Source organism: Xiphophorus couchianus, chromosome 18, assembly GCF_001444195.1.
Source record: "Xiphophorus couchianus chromosome 18, X_couchianus-1.0, whole genome shotgun sequence".
Lineage (NCBI taxonomy): Eukaryota > Metazoa > Chordata > Actinopteri > Cyprinodontiformes > Poeciliidae > Xiphophorus > Xiphophorus couchianus.
In genome coordinates, this window is record NC_040245.1 from 24,969,335 (window position 1) to 24,993,760 (window position 24,426).

Sequence of the window (24,426 nt, forward strand, 5' to 3'; positions counted from 1 at the left end):
GGGAAGCTTCTCTTTTATTCACTCAAAAAGCACAGAAGCAACTTGATGAACATGGCAGAAAAAACAGCTACCTTCCTACGTGGGACCAGTCTACCTGGTCAACACAATTTCACTCAATTCTCATCTTCGTTCAATGAGTTTTCTCCCATTGGAGTGGATTTCTCCTGCAGAATTTCAACTGGGCCAATCAGCACACAAAGGGAGAAGTTGTGAACGACGACTGATTCATACACACAAAGAAATGTATAAAATAAACATAATTTGATCCCAAGTCTTCAACATGAAATGATTAAACAGTTTCGACATGAAATGATTCTTAATTCTCGACATGAAATATTCATAACCATACAATATGTTTTAAATATGTTGCATGATGAAGTTAGAAAACCAAAGCAGGATCTAAGTGCATGCAACCGACGTACATGTTTCGTTTATGCAAATGAAACAGACTTTTTCTTCCAGTGTACGCTTTTCCGTCGCTTACAAGAAAAACTGTTCTGAAATATTTCCAGGTGAAACAATAAAACAAAAAAAAAAAACTGGTGAGAAAAGTAAAGCACCACACTTCATTTTCAGTAACAGCATTTAAATCTACAGGCTAAATACCCGAGCAGACAACCCAACTCATTAACTAATTAACGTGCATGCCAACTTGGTATAATTTTGTAGAGCAGAATGACAATAAGATTTAATATTTTGCAAAATTAACATTTGAAAAGCACAGCTCACTACAAGTGTCTATTCTATATTTTTTCCTAAGCTTATCCAACTATAGCTAAAATAGCAGTAAAGTTATTCATCGGAAAACTTGATTATAAATGTAAAAATGAGTAATACAGAACAGTTTATTAGCAGTTGCTCTTATGTTTTAAAGAAAGAACAATAAGGTCATACTATATACAGCACTGGTTTTTATTTTTATATATGTACATAAATACCCAAATTTATCATGCTGTGAGACCCTCAGAGCAGACCGTGCCTGCAGGAGCGTGAACAAAAGTTTTACGCCAACTCTAAAACTGCAATTACAAAGAAAACGTCATCAACAACATTAACATTTGTTTTCTGGTATTTGCCTACAGGGATTAATGATTTCCATAAACTTTATAATTAATATTCTGCCCAATCCAAATCAAATTTGACATTTTCAGCTGGCGCAACACGGAGGTGTTGCTGTTTCCCCAAAGAGAAGCAGACTTTGGAAATGGTAACAAGCGGAAGGTGAAAGCGAGACGGGTGCTAGAAGCTTGAAGTAGTTGACATCTGGCGAGTCAGGTTGCCCCGGAGGGCAAGCTGCACTTACAGGAGCTGCACAGCAGCAAATTAACACTGCAAAATCTCCTGGACTTTTTTTTTCTTCTTTTTTTTTGACCAAACGACTTGCATCACCTTCGATCTTTGCCTACTCTGTGTTTTTTTCTGCTTTGTTTTACAAATTGAAGACTTTCAGGCAGCATGTGGTTTCTTTCAAGTCTGTTCAGGACAAATCTAAACCTAAACACTGACAGAACAAGAGATTAGGTACAAAATAAGTAACATTTTCACAAAGGTTCACCTTTTCATGCAGTGATATGGAAACATGAAAGTAACAACAAAAAAAAGCAAACACTACTCACAGTGATTTGCAAAAATGTTTGTTCCCACAGATTTTTTTAAGCAGAAACTTCTTTGAGAAGTTCTAAAACGATTGTGCAGAAGAAAGAGAAGCACGCAGTGGTGTCAAATTCTTTTTAAAATAAAAATCTAGAGAACATCAGTGATCAAAGAGGATCACAAGGATCAAGAAACGGGTAGAGACATGTTGAGAATAAAGTTGTGGAAAAGCTTAAGGTATAAAATTCTTGAAAAGATGAATGGAGCTAAACGTATGAGAATCCTGAAGGAAACCTGTTAGAGGCTGCAGAACAGATGTCCATCCTCTAACAAGGCGATGACATACAGCCAGAGTTAAGATATTTCTGTTAAAATGGCCCAGTCAAAGCAGACTCAGAGATCTGCAATCTGGAAGTCCAGAGTAACTCTCATAAACGGTGCAAAACTCAGTAGAGTTTTCCAAATGTAAAGTATAGGTCTGTCACAATAAATTTTGCTGGACGATAAATTGTCCAAGTAATTATTGCGATAAACGATACTATCATTGTTTTGAGGCCGTTTTCAAGTAATACATTGATAATGGTATGTTAACGTGAGTTCGCCCTTTCAATAAACTATAATTTTTTTAAATTTAGTGCTTTACACTGGAACTAGAAGAAATTTTAAATATCTAAAATAAAACACAACAACCAGGAATAACAAACAGAACCGAAATAAAAACCACACACAACCAAAACCACAAGTAAAACACATTCTGATGTTTCTCTAAACAAAATTGTCCATCAAAAATATTAATCACTAGAATGGAAATTATCGAGTTCACTTTAATTTATCATGATGTTAATAGCTTATTTCTGACAAACTTGCTTAAAACGTCTGGTTTAACAGACATTCAAGGTTTTCTTGCAAAATCTGCACAGATTTCTGCAGCAGAATGAGACATATTGGAAGAGGAAAATTGAAATACAGCAGACATTTCCAAAAATTAAGCTCTTCTTCTAAAAACAATGATGCATGTTTTCTGATTTAGACAAATTTTACTTCTGAAGGAGCGAGTGCCAAAGAAGCCTTTAGGGTTTCTAAAGCTTACAAACCTTTGATTCTGTCACTACTGCCCAGCTATACACTGACTATGCAGTCTTTCTCAAGGTATCCTGCAGATAAATAAAATCTATCATCCTCTGTGTGGCTTATTGACTTCCTGTCTTTCCTTTTATGTCCAAACAACATTGGGTATGTTCACCGTTACTCACAGTTGATGACGAAGGTCTGTGGGGGGGACAAGAGGCCACTGGCCAGCGAGTGCTCCGCCCTGCAGCTGAACTGGGCGCCTGTGTCTTCTTTCCGCGCAGAATACAGCAGCGTGGATTCGGCGTCTAAGGGGCTGGAGGTATTTCCCGCATTAATCACAGTCCCTAGAGAAAACAACAACAAAAAAAAGCAGAAAAAGCTCCAGCATGGTTTAAAACGTCTCGCACACGCTGTGGCAGCAGAAAAACATCTGTGCGTGAAGTATTGATAAAGATCCCGTTTTGCCCTCATCTCATATTGTGAAGCAGGATGAAAGATGCGTACGGTTTTCTTCAGGCGTAAGGGTTTTGTTGTTCCTCAGCCATACGATCTTTGCAGGTGGATTAGCATTTTTTGCAACGCATTTTCCAAGCTGTGGAATAAATGAAAGAAAAAATCTCTTATAATCAAAGAAATAATGGATTCATTAATGAATTCAAGAGCAAATAAGTAAGAGAGTGCTTTCCAAAAGTATTCCTACTGTTTAAACATTTAACTCTTTGTGACATCACCAGCAGGATTTCCCCCAGTGTATTATAATCCTGGCAGGCCACCAGGCTTTACTTGTGCCCCCACCAGACTAAGCATTGCTTATTTTTTTAAAGTATTTTCAAAATGTTTGCATTTTTTAAGACTTTATAGTTGGTGTTCAGGTATTAATCTTCCAATCTTTTAACAACAGGTAATTATCAAGTGATATTTTCACATTTCCTGCCAACTTAAAATATTTCTTAAGTCTCCCTAAAATGTCAGACAACTCCTATTCTTTGTATTACTCTCTGTAGAAGAATAGAATTAAATGTTTCAGTTTCACATTTAATCCAAAACAAAGTTCCAGAAAACTGCAAAAATGCTGAAACACTGAGCTCCGTTTAAATCAAGGCTGAAAACTAATGTGCTTAGAGTTGCCTCTGATTAATAATAACTGGAATATCACCGGTTTTAGTCTGGTTTGCAACTTTTTATTACTTCTTTTAATTGCCACTGCAATGTAATGTTTTGTTTTTTTTGTTTCATGTTTTTATGATGCAAAGCACTTTGAATTGACTTGCCACTGAAGTGCGCTATACAAATAAACTTAATGATGAAGCTTGCGTCCTGTCACGTTAGACTTCAATAAATGCATTAAAGTTTACGGTTATGTGTCAAATTCCGAGAGAAATTCAAGGGGTATGAATCCTTTGCAAGCCACTGTAGTCGTATGACTTCACTGAAAAGCCAGCATTTCATTTACGTTTTAAATTACCAAACATATTAGTTTTTTTTCTCTCTTTTTTTTTTCAAAACGCCTCCACAGCATTTGAGGAGTAAAAGACATTTCCACGCAGCAGACCATGAAATGCCCGAAGCGTTTCTAAAGCCCGTCCAATCCTCTGAGTATTCTAATTGCTGTAGGGAAGGAGGGGTTCTGCTCTTCACTAATTTATGAGAATCACTTCAAAGAGCTCATTACTGTAGTAACATTCACGCTCTCTCCTATAGGTCCCGAGACAGCGCCGCACGAATCGGGAGGGTTTCTCTTGATGAATAACTGCTTAAAATACTGTAGGTGTAAGCAACTATTATCACAAAATAAACTCCACCTTTGTGAGTTTGCCAATCTCCAGTTCTGCTGCCTTCTCAGTTATAAAAGGAGCTTCGGGCGCCTCTGTAACAAACAAACAACAACAAAAAAATGGTGTTATTGTTATTGTCATTGGAGACACAGCTGTTGCTGGTGTCAGTCATTATGTGTTCCTTCAGAGTGTTAAAGTGCTGCTTGTGCATGTGAAGTCTGCAGGGTTACAGAGCCTTAAATCCAAAACAAATTAACTTATGCTGTCCCAAAGGAGACGGTGCTTCTTGGCCGTCGGAAACGCCTCGTCCCCGGCATGTTATTTCCTCAAAGAGCCGCACCGTGCTGTAAGTATTTGTGCTACGACGACCTCACGGTCAATTAGACTAGATAATGAATACAAGTGTATCTCGACAAATTTGATTATCATACACAAGCACGTGGATGCTCACAAAGTACTGCATGTTAGTGTAAAATTCAGTGGAAGGAAAAGATGTGGTAGGAAAAAGTGTCCAATCCAAACGGTTTATTGCATATACTATACAGTACATGGACATTTAGCAAGTATGTCTGAATTTGAATTTTAGTTATTGGCTTTATGTAATAAGAATTTGAATTCACTGTAAAACCTAACCATCAGAATTACCGTATTTTTCGGACTATAAGCCGCTACCTTTCCCCCACATTTTGAACCATGCGGCTCATTCCCCGTGAGGCTTTTCTGTGGATTTTTCTTCAACCACCAGGGGGGGCTCTTTAGCAGGAAGTGACTCATTGGAAGTCAAAATTGGAAATCAAAGAAGAAAGTGCTGATTTTCATGTAGAACAAGCACATGTTAGTAACAGGCACGACAGAGAAATGTTTTCAAACTCATACCCCGTCACCATAGAAACAACACAAAGAAGATGCAGATTTTAAGTTAAAGGCTATCAATCAGCTCAATAGCTGCTGCACGTAAGCTCGGCGTGTACGAATCCAGGGTTCGGCGTTGGAGACGCAGGGCTGTGTCCTTAATAGCAGATTTATTGTGGAAAACTGAGAGCGGCGGAGATACCAGCGGCTTATATATGTACGTTTCCTTTTTTTTTTTTTTTTACTTTGTGGGTGCAGCTTATAGTGAGGCGCGCTCTATAGCCCAAAAAACACGATAACAGAAATAAACACTCAAATACTTAATATTTGAGTGTTTATTGTACACTGTAGTTATAATAAACTATATAATACTCTAGTTTGAAATTTTGAACTGAATTAGTGAACTAAATTATTTTTCAATGGTGAGAAGATTTTAGATGAACAAAGAGGTGAGGGACAGTAAGCTATGTTTTTTTTCCCCTCAATATTTCAGCTGTTTTATAAATTTTTTTGGTTGTAGTGTTCTATAATTATTGTTCTTCCTTATGTCTTAATTGATACTGTGATATGTATATTATATTGTAATATGTGGGACGTTAGATATCAGTAAAAAATATTTTAAGTAAATGATACAAAAAATAGAAAAGAATCATAAAAAGTGCACTGCAAAAGCAACATTTTACCAAGTATTTCTAGCGTAGTTTCTAGAATCTAGCAAATGTTGTAGTGCACTTTAAATAAGATAAAACAAACTTTCAAGTAACTTTTCAGCAAGACATACGAGCTTGTTTTAAGTCAACAATTCTTTAATATTTATTTTTAAAATTAGTAGTTACACTGGCAGATTATTTCACTTATAACGTGAAAAAAATGACTTGTCATAAATGTTAAAAAAATCTGCCAGTGGAACTACTACTTTTTCACCAATATTAAGGAATTCGTTATTAAAACAAGCTCCTATATATTGCAGAAAAATTTAAGTTATGGTAGTTTAGTCTTATTTCAATTGTCCTAAGATATTTGCACTGAGAAAATATCTAAGAGCAAAGGCAGATGCAGCTCAAACATAAGTGTTTTTGAACAACTTAAAAATTGCTTGAGAGGACCTTTAAAGCAGAAACACGACGCCTGTACTCACTGTGGACGATTAGAGCATGTGAAAAATCTTTAATATCTAGGCCAATGTTTGTGGTAATCAACGCCTGGCAGGTGAAGGTGTGCTGGTCGGTCAGTTTGGCTCCAGTAAGCAGGAGGCTGAGATTTGCCGCCAGGCTGATGCGGTCCTTGTACTCATCGGTGGCTAAGATTACAGTTTCCTTGCCCTTAGATTTGACCAAAAGGTCTACATTTTCCTAAAGACAAGAGAAGAGTGCATTTGTTATTTGTCTGTCAAACATGTCTTCCAGTTCAAATAAAAGCATGCACAATGTTTAGCTCCCCCCGGCCTCGTTTATAATGTGCAGTCATACGGAGGTGACAGATGTGTGCTCTAATGCACACCTCCTGCTCCCAGACGGGGCGTGGCTCAGACATGATAAATGGGTGTCAGACCATAGTGAATCCATTGACCTCCACTGCGACTTACATATTTCCATTTCGTCAACGTGACGTTTTCGATTTTGTTGGCTCCGACGGTGCAAGGAATCTCCACCGTTTCCCCATACAGGCCGGTGACGCTTTTTTCCAGCGACGACACTGGGGAAGGGATAACAAAAAAGAGTTTGTTAATCAGCGTTTAGGGTGAAAATCAGTCTAAGATACACTATTTGTACATTTTTCAGAGACACCTGCTCAGGAATTTGAGGTCTGAAACTCAGATTCTAATTACTAAACAATGTATGCAAGTGGTACACACCCTGCGTGGAGACCACTTTTGATGAACTTTTTTCAGTGTCAGCAAGACATAAAGATAATGAAGTCAAAGGAAGAACAAAAGGTATAAGAAGCTATTAATAATGAAACTAAAAGAAATGACCGTATAAACTGAAATTTAAGGGCAAACGGCTACTAGAAAACAGTTAGGTTTTCTCTAGAGATAAGTGCTTTTACACCACTATCCACCGTTACTGGCAACCCTGAAAAATGTACATAAAGGAGTTCCATATGGAAGAGTGCTTGGACCAATACCATTTAGTTCAAATTTACTATTATTTGGAGGAATTACTTGAAGGCACAAGGCCAACCTTCACTGGTATTCACACAATACTCCAGTATTACGCACAACCTTGGTAATAATGTGTAGAAAAGCCTTCAAATAATCTGTTGCTATGGATACTTGACCCAGATAGGTCACTGTGTGCAGCTTCTGTCATCTTTTTTCTTCCATATGGATCGCAAAACTAAAGTTTCAAGATATACTTTATCTTGTAGGAATAGTTAGAGAGAGTCCATAACTTTGGCAGTGAATATTTTGTTAATATCGTTTTAGAAAATAGTGTTTTCTCAACTAAATGTAGTGAATGTCGGATTATATTTATCCAAATATTTCAGTGCAGATCATGTTTCTGAAATATTTTTTCGGCTTTTTACATCATTTCACCAAGAGTGGGGATATCTGTAGAGCATCCTATAGATTTAACGTTTATTTTTTGCAATTTTTTGCAATTTTTACGAACTTGCTTCAAATTATTCAGGCAGGTAGAGGGACTGCACAAAGATAGGTATAATTAAAATTTGCAAGTCTCATTTAGTGTTTACAACTCTTCACTGACACACCTATTTAGAATCATCCTTTTAACTTAATATTACATTTAACTTTTAATGAAAAACACACAATTCCTAAGGAGTAAAAATCATCTTACAATTCCCTTTCCTGCTTTAAATTTGATCCAAATCATGGAGGCGACATGACTGAGAAGAAGGGTGGAGGGTGGGCAGGATGTCGCCAGCAGAAAGTGTCTCTACGGTTTGTGATGAGGGGTTAGAGCCAGAGGGCCGCGGGGAAGAGGAGGCTGCCGCGGCCCGACTGAAAATGAGGCGCCGCACACGTCCCTGGCGCTCAAGATTTGCATTTCAGACTCTTCAGAGTTCAGGCTTAGGTAAATGTGCAAGTGGGCGTGCGGGAGCACAAATCTGACAGCTAAAATCCCAAACAGCTCAACGGCAGTTCAGCTCACAAGAACAAACCAGCGGCCAGCCGTCCCTTCTCCTCCATCTGCTGAATCTGCAGCAAGTCATGCTTGTGTATTTATAGGAAAGGAATGAAGCTAATTGAATATTTGGTTGTGCTTGTTCAGCTCTGAAATTGTCCGACTTATGTTCTTTCAGTAAAGAAAAAAAATAAAGCAGCACACTTTGAGAATTTTGCTCTCAGTTTCACTTTAAACTCATTGGAGCTTTAAAGGTTTCCTCTCCGCTGGGGCAGAGTTGGAGTGAATTCATTTGCTGTGTGCAAGAGCCTCATTTGAATCCCGTTTGAAAGAAAGTAGATACTTTTACTATGGTTACCATTGTTCATGTTAGGACAGAGTAACAACTGTGACCCTAAGGGACAGTTTGCACAGTTGATGTGACCTGAAGCCGAGGTGACACATTTAGAAATGTTTGTTTCCTACCCCACATCAAGTCCAAGTTATCACATGAGTTCATAAAATAGCCAAGCACTGAAGTGATTTAGTACTAAACAGAGAAAGAACAAAAAAAAAAAAAAATCAAACAGCCCGCCTGGAGTCAGCAAATTCTGCTCATGTTGCCATGTTCTTGGCACTCGGCCCAACAAGTTCCCGTGCCAACACTTGTCGCTCATCATTATGAGCTGCCAAAAAACTACCAGTCTGGTTCCAGACCAAATAGGAAAACCTGTTTTTTTACGGCACCAAAACAAGGAGGATGACAAAATGCAGACTTAATTACATCTGTTTGAAACAGAGCCGCTTTGACTCACAATCCTGGAGCTTCTTAGGGTGTTACAGCCATTAAGACTCCACTACCCTGTGGCAACATATTGGCTCTAAGCTATCAATGAGACACCTGGGAAACAAAGTTACTGCCTTTGCAGATGAGGACAAAATGTAAACATTGTAGGGTGTTTTCACACATGATAGTGCGGTAGGCTCGGTACTATTAGAGACCAAAACTTTCAACATTTGCTGTTTGGTTTCACACTGTGTCAAATGAACCAAACTAAACAGGTAACTGAAAAACCTGTTCTTCTCCTACCAGTGATGGCGCTGCACGAAGAACTACTGAAGGAAACAACATAGAAACTTCAAATGAAGACAGGAGCGCAACTTCCTTCTTCACAAAATTGGAATGGCATCAGATATTAGCGGTTGTAGGATTTCTCTTTTGTCATTGGTAAAAGATCAATGCAAGTATTTATTTTGCTTGTATTTACCCAGAATGCCCTGCGCTACAGTTCACTTCCTGTGATTGGAGTGGTGCCCGGTCCGTTTGGTGTTCACATTATGCATTCAAACCGCGCCAGAGATCACTTCAACCAAACCAAGAAACAGGTGTGTAGGCGGAGCAGAGTTCAATTACAAATGAACTGGACTTTCAAGGCAAATGAACTGGAGTTCGATTAAAGAGAACCAAACAGGGCTGATGTGATTCACCCTAATTAAAGATTAGAAGAAAACATGATTAAATATTAAATTGCAACACAGTCATTCTTTATTATCTTCTTCAAATTAGCTTAGATGAGCAAAAACTACCCCGTAAAGTCACGTTTGGGAAAGTCATGTTGTGGAAACTAATGAAGCGCCACCCAAGGTTACGTTGTGAGGTTACTTTTCAATTAGACAGGCTAGTTCATCTGCAAATCTTTCTTTCTTAGTAAAATTTAATGATCCAGGGCAAGTTGTAGCAGGTTTATGACTCAGTCAGTCAAGGTTAGCTGGCATGTAAGATGTGATAACCTGTTTAAAGCTTTTTAACAGCTTTTCATACCCAATTAAAAGTGCACTAAAACCTTTAGGTCATTTGTTAAATTTCCTGTAAATGTGTCAAAGGCTCCTTTTGATTTCATTTGAGTTAAGTCAATACCCAGAGAATTTTTTTAGAAACCTTTTATAGCCGTCTTTTAATCTGATTAAAATCAATGTTTTATCATCAGAGTTGATGTCTGTTACCAATACCTGTTCATGTATTCTTGTCCCTTCTTTTAACCTAAGCCGTTTTCAAAGCCTTTGTAAACATTTTCTTTAACAAGTACAAATACTAGAAATATTCATTTTAATTGTAAAATGAAACTTCAAAATTGAGAGCATGCTAAATAATTTTTTTACTTTCTGCATCTTTATTGCGAGATACATTCTGCAGTAATTTAAGCAGAAAATCAAGCCAATCTCTTAGGGATAAAAATATGTGTATATTTAAAAAAAAAAGAAGCTATAACATCCTGAATGCATAACTGTCCAAAACCTGGACATTTACCAGCAGTTTTCTACATGTTTGAAAGCCTCTCTATGTTAAAAAATAACCTTGTTAACCTTGTTTCTAATCCAATACTTGTTTCCTTTTTTCTAATTTAACCGTCAGATTTTTATAGTTCTATAAAACGTAAGATCTTGGGGACTTTAAAACATGTTCTATCCCACTCTACTGTCTTCCTGTTGTATGTTGGTGCGTCAAACACATTTTACGTGAGTTCAAATATAAAGAAAGGAAGTCCACCTCGTGAAACATCAGCTCTGTTACATGTATTAATGCAGTTAAAAGAATTAATTGGTTATTTGTTTTGTTTTCATTTGGTGCACAATACACGGTTTATGAATGCCTCAATAAAAAATAATTAAACAATAATAATTAAAAAAATAATTATCAGCTTTGTTAAGAATTAAAGAGCTCAGGACTGTCTGGCAGTACATGCATTTGGCATGTAAAGGTGAAGTAATCCTCACTGGTGCAGAAAGAGCAATACATGGTTTATAATTTAGTACCGTTAACACATTTTGTGTAATGGCATTATAATTTGTTTAGATTTGTGCTTAGTTGCAACATTTTACAATATCACATATATAAAAGTGATAATGGATCATTTTTTAAATAGTTAAGATCAAGCTGTTTATGTTTATATTATTTTTCTGTGGTGCAGGTTATTTACCTCATTAACGTTTTTATTTTTGTCACAGCCGCTTTGAATAACAAATATGCCTTTTTCCTGTCCTCTTTTATTTACAATCATATACATTTTGATGTTTAATGCTTAATTTTGTGTTTTTTATGCCACACATAATTACCCCCTAAAGCAACTGTTTACCAGTTCCTGCTTTTTCCAGTGGAAAAAACTGGGTGAGCATGACTGATAAAATAAACAAACATAAGACGTTATGAATACAAATGCTCAATAAAATATGCACTATATACATACAGATACATCTAAAATGTGTGGATAATGGTGTGAGGTGGAGTAAATCTGTGAAAGTGACGATAATCGGCGCCGACAGCTGTGTCCAGGAAGCAGGAACAAGTTATGAGAGCATCAAAGTGGAATACTTCCACCCCAGTGGAAACTGTGAGAGACACATAGCTCTACCTTAGGGCTTCACCCAAAGAGCTACAATCCCTGCATTCACAATGAGACTTGGCGACATTTACTCATGACAGCATGGGACAGGACAAAACATCACCACATTTCCACCGCTGACACCTTCACCGGGACTTTTTCCTAGCAGACACGGAGATAAGCCCAGTCGCCTGTCAGCCTGGTTGCGTGAATTTCTTGCTCTGGATTCCTTTTATTGTTTATAACACCTTGAAATACCACCCCCTAATACTGAGAAGTTTATTTAAAGGATTTAACTTTTTAAGGAAAATGTGCTAAATAATTTAAGACATTTTAAAAAATTTTTTACACTTATTTCCCTTTGCATCTAAGCTTGTTGCAATAAACAATAAATCAATTAATCGCATGATATAGTAAAACACGCTAAATAATTTCCATTTGCATGATTTATTGTTTTTCTTTTTTCTCTCTTCCTACCAAAAACTGGATGACAAAAGTTTTCAAATCGGTCCATTGGTCTCAACTAGCCCCTTTTATTGGAGGGCAATTTTGTTTGCAGAGGATTCATAATTCATTGTATTTGTTGTTGCTGTTGATTTGTTTATTTAAATGTCTTCCAGTTCCAGTGTTAAATGTTTCTACATCTATTAAAACCCTTTCTTAAAAATGACTTTTACCATTTAATTAAAAATACTACATTGCATGTGCATGCGTGCACGTTTCTGGACGTTGCCTATGCTTCTGCACTGTGCTTGCCTCTAAGTCTTTTCAATGGGATCCACCTGAAACAGTACCGCAGATGGCTGCTTTGGACGCAGCATGCTGATGGAGCTATCCCGCACTCTGCTATTTTGCCTGTCTGATGGAAATCTAATGAAACGTGCAGGTTTCTGATCCAGGCAGAAATGATTGCACAAGCCGGGTGGAAGAGGAAGGGAGGGCGGTGAGAGGGGGGAAGGCTAATGGAGACATTGTGAATATATTGAGAGGGGGCCGTTAATGAGCTCTCTTTGGAAGACACGGGGACATGTTTTGCATACGTGTCAAGTTTGATGACATCCTGCTACATTTCATTTTTGCAGGTATTTAGGGTGCCAGAACTAATCTGTCACTATCTTGATTGTGTGCTCCACCTGTGCGTGCTGGTGCATTGGGTAATGTAAGAAAAAAATACAAATAATAATCTGAATGCACTACACAACCTGCTGAAGGTGGTAACTTTTTTTTTTTTTTTGGGTGGAGGTGGGGGAGTTGTGTGCACGTGTATGCAACCAGCAGTGTTGTATATATTGAGTGATATATACTCATCATATACTGAGTGATGAGAGGCAAACCTCTCAGGAGGAAAATGCAGCACAACCTGCTAGGATGAGTCGGAACAACTGCTCGTAAAAACAAGAGAAAGTTAGAATGAGATTACACCATGAGCCCAGCAGAGATGGAAAAGGTTATCGCTCTTCCTTGTTAATAGAATCCTTTCTATTTAAAATTCAAATAGACTTTTTTTGTTGGTTTTTTGGAATATTCTAATAAACCTGCGTCTCTGAGAACTTTAAAAGAGTGTGCATTAAGTAAAGCCATTATCTGTGGAGATTACGCCATAATAGAATGAGAACTAATCGCACATGTTGTGGTGCAGACAGCAGAGCTCCTGCTGCTTGCTGAGATAAGGTAATCCTTCACAACAGAAGTAGAACAGTGTCTTCAGAGTGACAAACATTTGCACACACGTTTGTGCACAATGCAAAACAAAAAGCACGTTGCCACCTCCGACGGCTGTCTATGCGACAAGGCGATGATGGCGAACATTCAGATAAGGTATAGAAAACAGTCATGTACAAGTAAAACTCAAGAGGCACAAAGAAGTGTTCCCAGATCGTCCAGCAGCTGACCGTTTGGAAACTCAAAAATCCAGTCTATTCCCGATTAGTGAACACACCAAACCAAGCACTACGGCGGCAGCAACACTCTTCAGTGTGGACGCCTTCATAGAGCGAAGAAGACTTGGTGAAAAATCGACTTTTTGAGCTTTACCAGTTTAGTTATGTTCTATGTTGTTCCAGAAGGGGGAAACTTAGGGTGTTTTCACACCTGACAGTCTGGTAGACTTGGTTCAGTTGGGAACCAAAACTGGAACATTTGTTACATTTTCAGCTGGTGGAGTTCATTTTCACACTGCTCTGTACCAAACAACTCAAAACCTTTGAAAAACCTTTTTCCTACCCGCAACTAAGGTGGCGCTGCACTAAGAACTACTCAAGGAATAGACATGAAAACCTCTGAAGAAGACACAAACACAATTTCTTTCGTTACAAAATGTAAACAAAAATGGAGTCGAGTCAGATTTTAGAGGTTGTAGAATTTCTCTTTTGACAGCAGTAAAATACCAGGAGCCATTTCTCCAGCTAGCGCTAGTTTCTCATGTTTGTTTTGATTCTAATGACCCAGAATGCCCTGCTTTTGGAGTGGTCTCCAGTCCATTTGGTGTTCACATTATGCATTCAATCCATGTCACAGACTTCACATCAACTAAACAGAGAGCTAGGTTTTTAGGGAAACCAGAGATAGCTTATTTTGGTCCACATCAGAGTTTTCACACCTCCTCAAAATGAACTGGACTTTGTAGAAGAATGAACTGGAGTTTGACTAAAGCAGACTAAACAGGGCTGGTGTGAATGCACCCTTAGTAGAAATAGTCAAGGCATAATCCACACAAATACATTCTAAAATGTTCCAGAACGTGCCATGCTTGGTCACAATTAGTTGGCACATTGGACAAAGGAATATTTGTACCAATTGAACCTCCTGGACGGCAACAGGTGCCTTTGACCTGAAGGTGGGAGTGCAATTTCCTCAAAAAGAGGATGGTCTCTACTGGGTAAGATGTTTTTATCTTTTTCACAGTCAGTCTGGTTCAGATTTCTCACAGGGGGTGCTGATGAGCACCCTTGGCTCTGCACTCTCCCAGACCAGTGCCTATAGAAAACCAAAGGACATTCCACTAGACTAGCGGCAGCAGCAATTTGCAAACACCTGGTGGAACTGTGAACCTGCTTAAAGGAGCTCATCAGTCTGGTCTTTTAAGTAGGAGACATTGGCCAATTTCAAGCCATTAGATATGGCTATGATGTAAAATTTCTTTTCAGTTACCTTTGATATGTACAGCATTTTCATAACCACTGAAGGTAACATAGTTGCTTGATAAATATGGCTTTAAAATGGCACTATATGCCTAGAAAATTTATAATATCTGCTTTAACTAATTTTAGTTCTCAAAGCATATTTGAGAACTCTTTGGGGGTTGAAAACCTCTGTATAAGTCTGATGTCATTTCATGTCATTTTCACTCTCAGTGAGCTGTTAAAAATAAAGTCAGAGGAAGCACTAACAATATAAGAAGCCATTTAACAGGAAATATGTCTCCACTTTCAGGTCAGCAAGCGAGAGCAAGACTTTTGGCAGATACAAGGTGGTTATAACAACAACTTGCCGTTTTGTCCCAGTGAGCTTTCAGGCTCTGTCCATCACAAAACAAGAAGAATGTGGAAATCTTAGAGTTAAGAGTTATTCTGTTTTATAGAATATACACAGAGAGACTGGCAGAAAGACTAGAAAAATATTCTGAATACTGTATAGATCTTATATCAGATATGAGTTGGTTAAAACCAGTATTAGCAAGTCAAAGTTTCACAAAAAAAACAAAAACAGATCAGAAATCACACATCAATCTCTGATCTGTGCATATTTAGAAAAAAAAAACTGAAAATGACTAGGTTTGACTAAACTAAAACATACTAGTTTCAATTGAACAATCTGGTATTCAAAATATTAATAAGTGAATAATTGAATCTATTCATCTGTATCTATTGTAGACTAAATTCTATGGGATGTTGGTAATTATATCTTGTATGAATGGTATCCTTTTAAATTTGGTATCCTGTGAAATTAAAACTTGCCGTTCTTGACCTCAGAAAATGACTTTGCAGAAAAGCCGCAGCTGTATGGTTTTGTTTGAATGTGGACTGATGAGGCTGCAGTGCTTTATGGCTCAAATTGCAACTCACCACTGTTAGGGACAATGTGCAAGTAACCTCTGCATTCAGACTTTGTCTACAACAGGCAAAGCTTCTTTTGTAAACCTTGCAACCTTCCATGACCGTGGAAGCTAGAAACATAGAAGACTCTTCTTATACTAAAACACAAAACTGCACCTACTAGTTAATTCTGATTTCTGCATGCAAACTGATTTTTAGAAACTTTGTGTAATTAAATGGGAAAAGCATCGTCCATAAAATCAACAAGAAATGTTGCCGTAGGTTTCTTGAAAGGAGTAGGAGTCATAGAAAACGAGGTTACAAGATTGTCCTCATTTATGCAATACGCTCCTTGCTTTATTTGAGTTTTACTAAATTGAAAACAGTGCATCAAACATCATGTCGACTTGTTTGGAGAAAAAAAATGGAGGGAGTTTTCATAAAGGTTATTTAACAGAGAAAAGAAATTGCAGAGTTTATGACAGCTCAGAGCTGACCAAAGGGAAATCGCCCAATTTTGATCACTGACCAGTTGATAGATGCATTTCAAACCAAAAATATAAAATATGTTAGCATTACACTGCTAATTGTTTTGTCAGGTGTCCAGCCACTTGACAATTTGACAAAAAGCAGGAGTTCCTTAAAGAGACAGATGCCCAATTTCAAGGTGTTTAATTACAAATTAAATTTAAGTTATATTTGATGCTTACAGCCAGAGGTGTGCCAATCGATCGGTGATCAAGCTGTTGAGAGCCTTACTGTTAAATATTGTTTTACTGATTGCAGGTTTTTTAGTTGTCCTTTTGACTGAGTAGCTGCAGTATTGTACCTGCAAGTATTTTGCATTGTTTTATGTCTAGATCAGGTGATTTTATTGCCACATCATTTTTCCATTTTGGAAGATTACATAGTATCATTTATACCTAACGCAAAAAATTAACAGCCAGTCCAGGTGATCGGCAGAGATCGGCCTCATGGGTGATCGGTATCGGAGCATCCCTACTTACAGCATTTAATAACAACTGAAGGTAACATATTTCCTTGATTGTGGAAGCCACTAAGTGGCTGGAAAATGCCTACTTGATTTTGAAGTCCAGCAGTAATCAAGTGATCAAAGTAATCGCTGTAAATTTGTAATTTAACGGATTACGTTTTCACATGAGGCCAGGCTAGTTTGGAAAGCCTTTTCCCCTTCACACCAAAAATGTCGTTACATTGTCTTTCTGCATTGAGTCATGTTGTCTTTATTAATATTTTGGCAGATATATTTTTATACATTTGGATGAATATTCCTTCGCGGCACTTTAGATTCTCATCGGTCAACTCTCTAAAGGCACAAACACAAAGCTCAAAAGGATTTTCTCGAGACCGATCTAAAAAAAAAAAAAAAATCTCTTCACAATCCACCTACCTCTCAAGACAAAGGTTTCAGTTCCATACATCTGGGGATTTACAAATCACAGAGGAGCATTTTAGTCCTCTGAACCACAAATAATATGGCTCCTAGAGTTTTATCTGAATTCCTCTGAAGTTATAAAAAACGAGCTCTCATACTGGCCAAGAAAAAAAGAAGAAGAAAAAGAAGTTAGCTAATGCTCCTGCAAAAGGTAAATCAACCAATAGACAGGTGAGTGATGGAGACAGAAGGCAGCACCACAGGAGATACTTTCATGTTCCTGATTAAGGCGCCTCTATCCGTGAGAGGAGACAGCTGACGACAGCTCGGATAGAAGCTCGCCTGGGAAATCAGCTTCCACCCTGCAAAAGTCTCCATATCCTTGTTGTGCTACCTTACACCCATACCTCCCATTTACGCCGGAGTTTGTGTGAGAGCGCGTGAGTGTGAACGTGTCCGTGCCTTTCACCTACAACATCCCAAAGAAAGCAGAGGCCCAAACTTATTAAGTGCTGAAAATGAGGCTTGCTCAGTGAATGGGGGATCCCATGGCACATGTCCACAAAGACTTGATGGCAAATAGCCTCGCTTCAGAGGCAGCTCAGCGTAGAGGGGGCAAACAGACCCACTCCGGCTAGATCAATACAACTCGGAGAAAGGCCAGATTCTTCAAGTGAACTGCACTTGCCTAAGGAGAGAGAAATCAAAGAAAGCCTAACCTTCCGTGACATTCTGCTTCTCGTCCTTGTCTTTCCTTTAATAATTCAACAAGTGCTGAATTTTGATTAGCCGCACCAAGTACCTCGAATGAGAGAGATCAGTGATTTAATAAGCTCAATCTCTAAGTGCTTGCTGTCAGGAAAAATTGCTGTCACACCGGGAAGTGAGAGAGGGGTTTCTTTTTTTTAGGAAACCAGAACAGTCTATCACCGGAGTCCCTGAAGCATCCTTGTAGCTATCTTTTACCATCCGAGCTGCTTTGTCACACCTTTCACCCTTCACACACTCAGCCGGCTCATCTGTTACCGACTATGACAGACACATGACTATATTGTAATTCTGCTCCAGTATCACGCTCAGGAAGTGTATAACATCAGCACGCTGAAGACAGACAAAAAAAAAACAACACACAGCTACATTCTCACTATCTCTCTCTCTCTCTCTCTCGAGGGAAGAGGTGTAATCATGTTGCTGATGGATAACTGACAGCAGGGCTCGCACAACATCCCTCTCACACAGCTCCCCTCTTCCTTTTTTTTTCTAGCGAGCTGAACCGTCGAGGCACCATTCCAACCGTCAACACTGTATGCTCTGTAATTTAGCTCTTTCCTTCCCACTGTAATTGCCTGTCACTGTCTTTGGAGCATAAAACTAAAGCCATCAGCTTGTATTTTTTAACTGTCAAGTGCTGGTGGGCACAGGACAAAAAAAAAAGTACCTCGCTCTTTACAGCTGACTGATTTTTAAACATGAAATGAGAAAGAACGCACAACTTCTACGGGTAGGATACAAACTTTCTAACCGTGCAGGGTGGAAATCAAGCGTGTCTGAGTCGGCAATGGGAGATGACCTGAGGAATCGGCTGGTGGCCAGATTTTACCACCATCTGGCACTTAACCATGAAACTAAGAAAAAAGAATACAAAAAAGTAGATTTTTATTTATTTTGAATTTTCTTTTAAAAAAGAAATTAGAATAGACTAAAACTGGTAAGCGCACGTCACGTTGCGTTCCAGTTGGAACTGGGAAATCAACTGAAAGGCCATAGGAAGTCGGATTTCCCACTGGGAAACTGGGAGCGACTTCGTGTTTCAATATGGCCACTCGTTGCAGCAACAGTAGTAAAATGTGGAGGAAACTTGTATTTACAAGACAGGGATGCAAAAAGCACATCCAACTATAATCTGAAAAAATAAAAATCAAAAGTGTTTGCTTAGAGAAAGTAAAGCTTAAAATAATGTTTGTAAGATATTCCAAATGTTTATGGACATCACCAAACCCAGTCCCGAGTTCCCACTTTCACAGCTTCACATAATTGGTCATTGGAAATTTGCCTTCAAAATCTCTAATCTATGTATCTCCACTATCAGCCATATTGCATTAATCATTAAGATAAGCTGCTCCTTCAGCTTCGAATGGATCAGTTTTCTTAATAAATACCAACACAAACAATTTCATCTTTAAAAAAAACAAAATAAAAAAACCCCCCACATGACTGAGATTTTAAAATGTTTGTCAAAAAGCATAAATGCCTGTATCTTGTTACTATTTCTAAACGTTTCCATTTCACAATTTTACCAGCAGATTTGATTTTTGTCTTGTACTTCACGGTTGACAGAAGCCCCAATTGTGGAATATGAGCATCACTGAGCTTGCGTCATAATGCATTCGCAACAATTTCCCTACTTTACGCCACGCCACCTGCTTCTGGGTGAATGAAATGAATGAAACAAAAAACAAAACATGAAGACGTGACTTTAAGGCTTCCTGACCTTCTATATGAAAAGTAGGTCAATTTATGGACAGAAAGAGTTGAGACAAAGCTTTCATTTTCTGACAAAGTCCTCCCTCCCCACACACACACACACACACACACACAACCGAAGACTCCATCTGCAGCTTGATGGCTCATCTAGGCCTGTCTGCTCTTTCTTTGGTTTTTTAATAAGTGATCCGCTCTCAATGGATTCTTATCTACAACTTCCACAAGAAACACTCGCACATTTATTAGTTTTATGATGGAAAAAGAGTGTGTGATACTGTCTGACACTAATATAACACTGCATTCATGCATGGCCATGCAATGAAACTACAATGAAATGTGAAATTGGTCTCGAGAAAAGCGGAGCAATTTACTTTCACACATTAAATGCTACAGTATGTGAGCAATTTCACACCGATATAACAACGGAGGAATAAATCTACTTCCAAGATTCGTATAACTGCAGCTATAAGCCCGGCTTTTAACAATTCGGCCATCATCAGTTTAAAACTAATTCAGCAAAAATAAATCAGTGTTTCAAAGTCAAAGCAGTGACATTGTAAATAAGACTCATTTGTTTAAACAGTTCCAGACCAGAACTACAGAAATGACCTGAGGTAATTGATCAGTTCATGTTGCCGGCTTTTTGCCAGATTGGAGGGAAAGGGCTTCTTAAAAACTAACCTCACTAAAAAGTTAAAGTTGCTATTTTAATTCTGAAATCCAAGATGGAAACAGCTTAATCCCACACCTGAGAATCTACTGAGCCCCCCACGAAGTGATGGATGATTTCACATTTGGGTTAATATTTTATATGTACTCTACTGCCACAATTTAACACTTTCAAGCAGTTTTGCTGACATTTTGCAGCCATCAGCATAAAACTGAATATGTTAAGCTACCAATTGCTTAAAAAATTATTGCATTTACCACCATGTAAAACTTTAAGTATTTTTTTTGCCTAAATGAGGCACAGCTAAGTTTCTGGTGTTGAAGTAGGCCAAAGTTTTTGAATGGTTACAGTTTCGAAGCAGCAAAAATCTTCCTGTCAAGCCAGTGCTGTCATTTAAAACTTATGAAAAACCAGAAAAACTGCTAGAGAAAATGGTTTTCTGTAGGAAAGCAACATTGACCCACCCCCACTTGTTGCAGCACAGTCCCTTATTTCACATTATGTCAGCCAGTTGGATAAATGCTACTATACTTTGCCTATATTGGCGTGTGAATAACCACAAGTAATAGAAGCTGATATTCAGTAGGTAACTGGAGGGTGGGACACAGTTGGCACAAGGTATAAGCAAACAATGCAGATTTAATTATTTCTGCTGCTTGTGACTCAGCTGGGGTCATATTTCATACACGCTGTGACTATTTGCAAGTAGATCAACAGGGAATAGTCTTTCTTCCACTAGTTCGTCGTGACCAAAACATTTAGCTTAGCAGCAATTATCCCGAATCTCCAGGGTTTTGATAACTGCGATATCAGATGAAAGTAGATCCAAAAACAGGGTATTGGTAAGTTTAAGGCCTTCTTTAGATCCTTGTAATTTGAATTTATAGCCGACTTCAGTTATGAAAACTAACTTAACTTAATAAATGGTGAATTACATATGAAAAAATTAACTCTTATAAACCAACTTTCTGTCAAAAAACAGACAGTTAGTAGCCTAAAGTCGCTTTCATTTAGTTGATTTCACTGTCAAAATGTTGTGCACAGACAAGGTTGCAAACCAGACTTTTATTACATAACCTTTGATGAGAAAATTACACAGCGATCGATAGCAGCCATAAATCAAAAGAATTAGCAATCGTCTGTGTATTTGCGGATTGGAGCAAACACTTTTTACAGGGCAAGAAGATTAACTTTCATAAGTACATTTATTAAGTACAAGTAATCAAATACTGCATGATGGCGAAGGTACACATCTAATTATTAGCAACAATAGAGAAAATGCCCCATCATCAGGCAGTTTAACATGTACAAAAAAAACTGGTGAGCATCTAGACGTTTGTATGCTTTTAAGTTTGCTCCAGTGTAAGCGGAAGAAGAACTCCCATTCTTCTTTTCTGACGTCCGTCATGGCGCCTCAACGTGATTGGGTGACGTAGTTGAAAAGGGTCAGTCGTAAACTTCAAAGCATTTCATTTTCAACTGAATTCATTGCTTCGCTTCCAGTTTTGCCTCAGCATATTAACATATGAGCATGTTAAAGACTTTCCAAGGCCTAAAATATGATTTATTACATTTAAGGCTTCTTCAGACCTTGGGGAAATCCTGAAAAATTATTTTCAGCTTAGGACATCATACAACCTTGAGCCTTGGAATCACAAATTGTTTGCTGAAAAACCCAAATGCGAGCATACAGCAGAGATGAAGGTTAAAAACTCAAAGCGAATTTACTTAAGAAAACATCTGACAAAGACAACAGAAAACCCCGGGCTTAAACACACTGAGGCAAGTTAAGATAATAAGCCGCAGGTGGGTTGAGTGCAAACAGAAACCTGGTCTGACACTGAAACACGAAGCAAACTGAACTGAAAGCACAAATGGAGAACCACTATTAAAGTAAAACAGGGAACAATGTCCAACCGTGTCAAGCCATTTCTTTAGAAATGCAAAAAGTTATTGTATTCTGTGCAAAAAGCATATTTACTTCAAAGGTCCAAACAGATCAGCAGGACATTTTCTTCTGATTCCCTTCTGCCTTGGATCTTCAGCAGTGTTTTAAAAAAGGATCTTATGATCCAGAAAAATATGATCTAGAAAAAAAAGTAGCATCTCTTCATGTTTTTTCACTCTATTAGGAACTCAGTGTTTGGTCTAAACAATTTTGCTCTTTTGAAAGATGTGTGGACACAGCAAACACAGAACCTGTTCAGAGCGTGCAACACACGGCGCTATTAGTCTGAGCCTATTAAACTTAATAGCTTCCCTCTTTCAACCCAGCAGCATGGCCACATTTTCAGTCCGCTGTTCTCCGAAAGATGACAAAACCAGTCATGCCTGGGAAGCATGTCACCCAATTTATGACGATTCAGAATATATCAGAATATATTACAGGAGCATTCGAATCTAACGTGAATGCGAGAGAGTTCGCCGAGCAAGTCGGCGCAAACAGCACACAGACTAACGATCAAGAGATTCTTAAAGCAATTTATAAGTCCTGAGCAATGAAGATCTCTCTAGACAGATACAAAGTTCAACCCCTGCGGTGGAGAAAAAACATTTTTCAAAAGCGAAACATCGATAGGCCCATCTCTCCCCCTCGGGCAAAGAAAACAATGTTCATTAGCCGCGTCATGTGTGGTCAACAGACACGTACAGACCACAGCAGGTGGGAATGGGGCTAATGCACTGCCTGCAGTCTCACCTGTCGAGATCCCATTGTTGCCCTGTGACTAAAAACGTTGCCTCCATGTTCTCTGGTTTCAACTAAGGAGGCCCTAAAACCTGCACAGACCTGTTGAAGAGGGATCGGATTCTGCCTTTGTTTCTCATCAGGGAACGAGAAGAGAGGACAAAGACGAGAGAGGAGGGCTTAGAAAGGAGGAGGAGATTTATTCTGCCTCCAGGCTTATAGGTCACTTGTGTAATTATTGGCCATGGCTGCTGAGAAGAAACATGTCGTTTGAAGAAACCCTTTCATATTATTAATCACTGACTCTTTCAAGGACACCAAAAAGTGCCATTTCTAATCATATCTCTACAAAGAATGGCGGAATTACAATGTTTTTCAAATCTCTTCACTTTGTTAAAGTTTCCATCAGTCATAGATTGTGAAAACATTAATCACACAAGAATACTATATCATTCACCTTTTGTTGCAAACTGTCTTGTTTTGCTGCTGCGTAGACCAGGATGCTCTTGTAAATGAGCTTTCTAATCTCAATGAGCTTCTCTCCCCAGTTGAATAAAGGTTACAAGCTAACGTTACAACCATAAACTCTAGTGTATTTTATTCGGGTTTGATGAAGACAAAGTAGACAACAATGTGAAGTGAACCAGGCACATGGCTTCCAAAACCTTTATCAATCAATAAATAAAAATACAATTCCTTTTCACTCTTTTAACCTTAAGAAAAGCTCAATACAACCAACTCCCATAAAGACACAAATTACCAAGAGGTTCATGACTGGGGCAAAGGTTAACCTTGTAGCAGGACAATAACCCTGCTACAAGGTGACTCTGCTGTCCGCAGACGCTTGAGGTGTCATAGTCAAGAGTGCCAACTTCCTACGTTTCTTGTGACAAACTACTTCATTTCGCACAATCCTAATGGATACTAGCAAGTTGGGAACTTAGCCTCGATTCTTCTCCACTAGGACAGCAACCAAGCACCTGTTAGTGCGGTACATAATGGTAGTCTGGCTGATGCCCATCCTTAGGACTGGTTCCACCGGCTCTCAGCTCCATTAGCTCAGTGTCGCATACAAAACAGTTTGCTGTGTGACAGAGTGTTTGTCCGACAGACGTCCACTTTGAGTTCACATTGAGTATGCGAGGTCCCCTGCAGAGTGAAGTACGTTCGAGTATGTTGTGGGCCTTTAGACTGATCCAGTCAAAGTCCAGTCACTTTAATCAGGGATAAAATTTGAAAATGCATAATATGGTCTGCATCAAGTCTAAGTGTGAGTTACTTTGCTCAAACATATTAGTGACGGATTCACAGAGTTGGTAGAAGTATACACCAAAAGAGTAGCAGCAGTAACTGTAATTGCAGTAACGTGGATTAAATGTTGAATCAGGGTGGCAGAATACAAGTTTTTAATATGTCT

General features: G+C 38.5%; 1 protein-coding gene across 3 annotated transcripts in view; it reads right to left on the bottom strand.

Annotated features, from left to right (window-relative positions):
• Positions 1 to 24,426, bottom strand: part of LOC114161497 (CD166 antigen homolog) — a 73,196-nt gene that overhangs the window by 19,939 nt on the left and 28,831 nt on the right. For all 3 annotated transcript variants that reach the window (XM_028044797.1, XM_028044798.1, XM_028044799.1), the window contains exons 2-6: positions 6,877 to 6,986; positions 6,430 to 6,643; positions 4,467 to 4,531; positions 3,169 to 3,256; positions 2,847 to 3,008 (exon numbers count right to left, since the gene is read on the bottom strand). In XM_028044797.1, coding sequence (XP_027900598.1) covers positions 2,847 to 3,008; positions 3,169 to 3,256; positions 4,467 to 4,531; positions 6,430 to 6,643; positions 6,877 to 6,986 — 639 coding nt within the window. The remainder of the gene's footprint in view (positions 1 to 2,846; positions 3,009 to 3,168; positions 3,257 to 4,466; positions 4,532 to 6,429; positions 6,644 to 6,876; positions 6,987 to 24,426) is intronic.